At 33.8% G+C, this 4,494-nt stretch overlaps 1 protein-coding gene across 1 annotated transcript; it reads left to right on the top strand.

Annotated features, from left to right (window-relative positions):
- Positions 1-2,241: 2,241 nt before the first annotated feature.
- Positions 2,242-4,480, top strand: LOC107464951 (peroxidase 5-like). The gene is made up of 2 exons (XM_016083915.3): positions 2,242-2,480; positions 3,612-4,480. Exons 1-2 carry the CDS (start codon positions 2,244-2,246, stop codon positions 4,377-4,379), a joined length of 1,005 nt encoding a protein of 334 aa, XP_015939401.2. The 5' UTR covers positions 2,242-2,243; the 3' UTR covers positions 4,380-4,480.
- The last annotated feature ends 14 nt before the right edge of the window (positions 4,481-4,494 follow it).

Here is a 4,494-nt window from a genome sequence, read left to right as displayed (position 1 = left end):
ACTCAAAAGAAGTTAGGCCCTAAATAAGATAGATGGCAAGATTTCTTAGCTGAGTTTGATTTTGAATTTGAATACAAGCCTAACAAGACTAATGTGGTAGCAGATGTGCTGAGCTGCAAGGCTGAGTTGGTAGCTATTTTCATGGTCGAAAGAGATATTTTATATAACATCAAGGAAGGGTTGCATCATGATCCATTAGCCAAGAAATTGGTAGAATTGGTTAGAGAATGTAAGACTAAACAATTTTGGCTAAAAGACGACCTTCTCTACACCAAAGGGAGAAGACAATACGTCCCTAAGTAAAAAAATCTAAGGAGAAAGTTAGTGAAGGAATGTCACAACACCAAATGGGCTGGTCATCAAGGCCAACGAAGGGCCTTGGCACTTATTGAATCTTTCTATTATTGGCCTCAAATGAGGGATGAAATAGAGAGTTATGTGAAGACTTATCTTATGTGCCAACAAGATAAGATTGAAAATAAGACACCAAGTGGATTGTTGGAACCTCTGCCACTGCCAGAGCGACCGTGGGAAAGTGTGTCTTTAGATTTTATCTCTGCCTTACCAAAGTCCGAGGGGTTTAGATCTATTCTTGTGGTAGTGGATCGATTTTCGAAGTATGCTACCTTTATACCTGCCCCTACTGACTACACTACTGAGAAAAAGTAGCATGACTATTCTTCAAGAATGTGGTCAAGTACTAGGGATTACCTAAGAGTATCATTAGTGATCGAGATCTACTCTTCACAGGACGACTATGGATAGAGCTATTCAAACTCCTTGGGTCGAAGCTTCATTTCTCGACAAGCTTCTCTCCTCAAACCGATGGGCAGACTGAGGGAGTGAATGCCTTACTCGAGTGTTACTTGAGGCATTTTGTAAGCGCTAATAAGAAGGATTAGACAAAACTCCTACACGTTGCTCAATTTTCATACAATTTACAAAGGAACGAGTCCACAGAGAAGAGTCCATTCGAGATTGTAACCGGACAACAGCCGCTTACACCACACTCTCTTTCTTCCTTTTACTCAAGAAAGAGCCTTGGAGCTTATCATATGATTAAGTCATGGAAAGAACAAGTAGATGTCACTCATTCTTACCTCGACAAATCTACAAAGAGGATGAAGAAATGGGCAGATAAGAACAGGAGGTATGCAAGCTATCAAATGGGAGACAAGGTAAGGATTAAACTTCTTCCACAACAATTCAAAGCCGATCGCAAGGTTCATAAGGGCTTAATCCATAAATACGAATGGCATTTGAGATCATTAAACATGATGGGGAGGTTGCTTACAAAGTACAACTCACTCCCTCTATGAAGATCCACCCGGTCTTCCATGTGAGTATGCTTAAACTATATCATGAAGACAAAGATGAACCGAGTAGAGGTGACTCGAGTCGTGCTCCACCTGTGGTGATTAGATCCTTTGATAAAGAAATCGAAAAGATCTTAGCTAATCGCGTCGTGCGACGAAGAGGAGTACCATCAAGTATTCAATATTTGATCAAGTGGAAAGGACTTCTGATAACCAAAGCTAGCTAGGAAGCTTGTGAAGATATGGCAATTCTAAGAACACCTAGAACGTTATCATGAATAAAATGCCACGAGAATGTCTGCGCATTAGGTGGGGGAGAATGTCACGGTAAATTTTAAAAGGTTAGATTTAATGGTGTTTGTATAGTTAAGTTTTGATCTTCGCAAATAATTTGTTTAAGACTAATATTATATTATATTTACATAATTTAGCGTTTGTTTTATTAAATTTAAAATTAAAAGTGAAAAACATACACAAGAAGTGAAAATGTAAAAGATCTATCACTTAATTTAAAAATAATATTATCAACTTAAAAATCACAAAATCTACTTCCCACAAATTAAAAGTTAGAGTGTTCATTTGCAAAAACAACAGATAATTAAACCAAACACATAAGAAAGAGATTGCCGGTATAAACAGTTTAGGAGCCAGAATTGTTCAAAGGTAAAGAAAACTTCAACTTTATACTATTTATTATTATTATTATTATTATTATTATTATTGCAGGATACAGCTACAAACATACACGTTTTTGCTGCATGAAAGTAAAACCTAATCTAACCATAAATTTGATTTAGCCTATAAATATACATTCAATTCACAGTAGCAGAGCACAGCATATACATACAAACTAAAAATCACTCTCTTCATTCCTTCTTCCTTTCATTACAACTAATAAACAATCAAACACTAAAATACTCAGTAATAATGGTTAATGCTGAACGCATGCATGTAATAATGCTTTCTAAGAAGCTGTTGGTTCTATTAGTGGTTCTCTCAGTTTCATCGTCATTGACTTCAGCATCTTTGACTGTGGGCTTCTATAAAAGAACATGTCCACATGCTGAGGCAATTGTGAGAAGCGCTGTGAACAAAGCCATTTCCCTTAACGAAGGAATTGCTCCTGCCTTGATTAGAATGCACTTTCATGATTGCTTTGTCAGGGTAAGTTCTTTTCTCATATACTCAACGGTCAACGCTACTTATCATTAATTAAACTAATACTTTATTAATATGCTTAAATAATTCTTCTTTGTTCTTAATTTTGAATTTTGATTTGGTTCTATAATATTTCCTTTCTGTTTAAATCCAAACGTTTGAGAGACATTTGAATTTGTTAATTCTTAAACAAAAATATTTGATAACTAAAAAATAGTAAAAAACAATTAAAAATTATTTTATTTAATATTTATTAATTATTATTAAAATTAATAAATACTAAATAAGATAATTTTAATTTTTTTTATTTTTCTAACATTATCAATTTCTAAAACTCTGTGTTAACATAATATGTTCGAATTTCATAAAATATTAATTAGCTTTAGTTGCGAAAACGTTATTATAGTATAATTAATTTCTGTTGAAGGGTTTAAAATAAATTATTATAATATTTCTTTTAGAAGTTTAATTAATGTAAGAATAAAATCCAAACAAAAATAAGGATAAAAGTTAAATTAAATATTTTAAAACTTTTTTATAAGGTCACCACCAAAACAAAAAATGAAATAGAATAATATTTTGTTAAAAATATTAATTGACCAATATTATTTTTTTATTCTTGTCTTAAATTTAAATTAACAATAATCAATTTTTTGTTTTTTATACAAAAAATGTTGGATCACTAGTATTAAGTTTTATTCCATTTTTTTAAGAGCAATCTTATATAATCAACTAAATTTATTATTTTTTATCTTGATTAAATACTCTATACCTTAAGTATTAAATTATAAATTGTAAATATTAAATTTTAATTTTAATATTATAAAAATAAAGTATTGACTGAAAATATTGACTAATAATATTGATAAAAAAATGTTACGTAATTAATTTCTTTTAGTCAATATATATTAATTAACTTTTTTAAAATTATTTTATTTATTTTAAAATTTAGATCATAAATCATAACTTTTTAGATTTTCTTTTTATAAAAAGTGTTATGTCCTTAATATTTCTCAATTTTTTAATTAACATGGAAATGAAGTTTAATAAATTCAATAATAAAAAACAACACTCCATGTATCACTCCATGTGCTTGTTGATTCTGACATATATTTGTGCAATTATTGTTATGTTCAGGGTTGTGATGGTTCTGTATTACTAGAATCCACTCCTGGAAACCCAGCTGAGAGAGACCACCCAGCCAACAACCCAAGTCTACGTGGCTTCCACGTCATCGAAGAAGCTAAGGCCCAAATAGAGTCCCTGTGCCCTGAAACGGTGTCGTGCGCAGATATTCTTGCCTTCGCCGCACGCGACAGCGCTTACAAATCCGGCGGCATTAACTACGCCGTACCGGCAGGCCGCAGAGACGGTCGAGTCTCCATCAGCCAAGAAGTAACAGAAAACTTGCCTGCACCAACCTTCAACGCCGACCAACTCATAACCAACTTCGCAAGAAAAGGCTTGTCCGCTGATGAACTCGTTACTCTCTCTGGAGCGCATTCCATTGGTGTATCTCATTGTTCTTCATTCTCGAACCGCTTATATACACCCTTGCCTCAAGACCCTCCTATGGACTCCCAGTTCTCCTCATTGTTGAAAACCAAGTGTCCTTCTAACGTTAATGGCGATGGTGGATTTGATCCGACGGTGGTGATTGACGCATTTACGCCAAAGCGGTTGGACAATAAGTACTATAAGGGATTGATGAAGCAGCGTGGGTTGTTGAGTTCGGATCAAGCGTTGTTGAGCAGTGAATCAACTAGCGAAATGGTGGTAAGCAATGCTAAACATGGTTTGCATTGGTCAGTGAAGTTTGCAAAGGCTATGGTGCGAATGGGGTCTATTGATGTGCTTACAGGCGAACAAGGCGAGATTAGGAGACACTGTAGCGTGGTTAACTAATTACACACAGTTGGCACCGTTTCTTTTAAGCTGAAAACTCACCTACACGTGAAGATGGTAATTAACAATATTAAATAATTTCATATATATATTTTTTTAATTTTATTCACCAAGA

Source organism: Arachis duranensis, chromosome 9, assembly GCF_000817695.3.
Source record: "Arachis duranensis cultivar V14167 chromosome 9, aradu.V14167.gnm2.J7QH, whole genome shotgun sequence".
In the NCBI taxonomy this organism is placed as follows: Eukaryota; Viridiplantae; Streptophyta; class Magnoliopsida; order Fabales; family Fabaceae; genus Arachis; species Arachis duranensis.
Note: the sequence above shows the minus strand (reverse complement) of the source record. Positions and strands in the feature narration are given on the sequence as shown.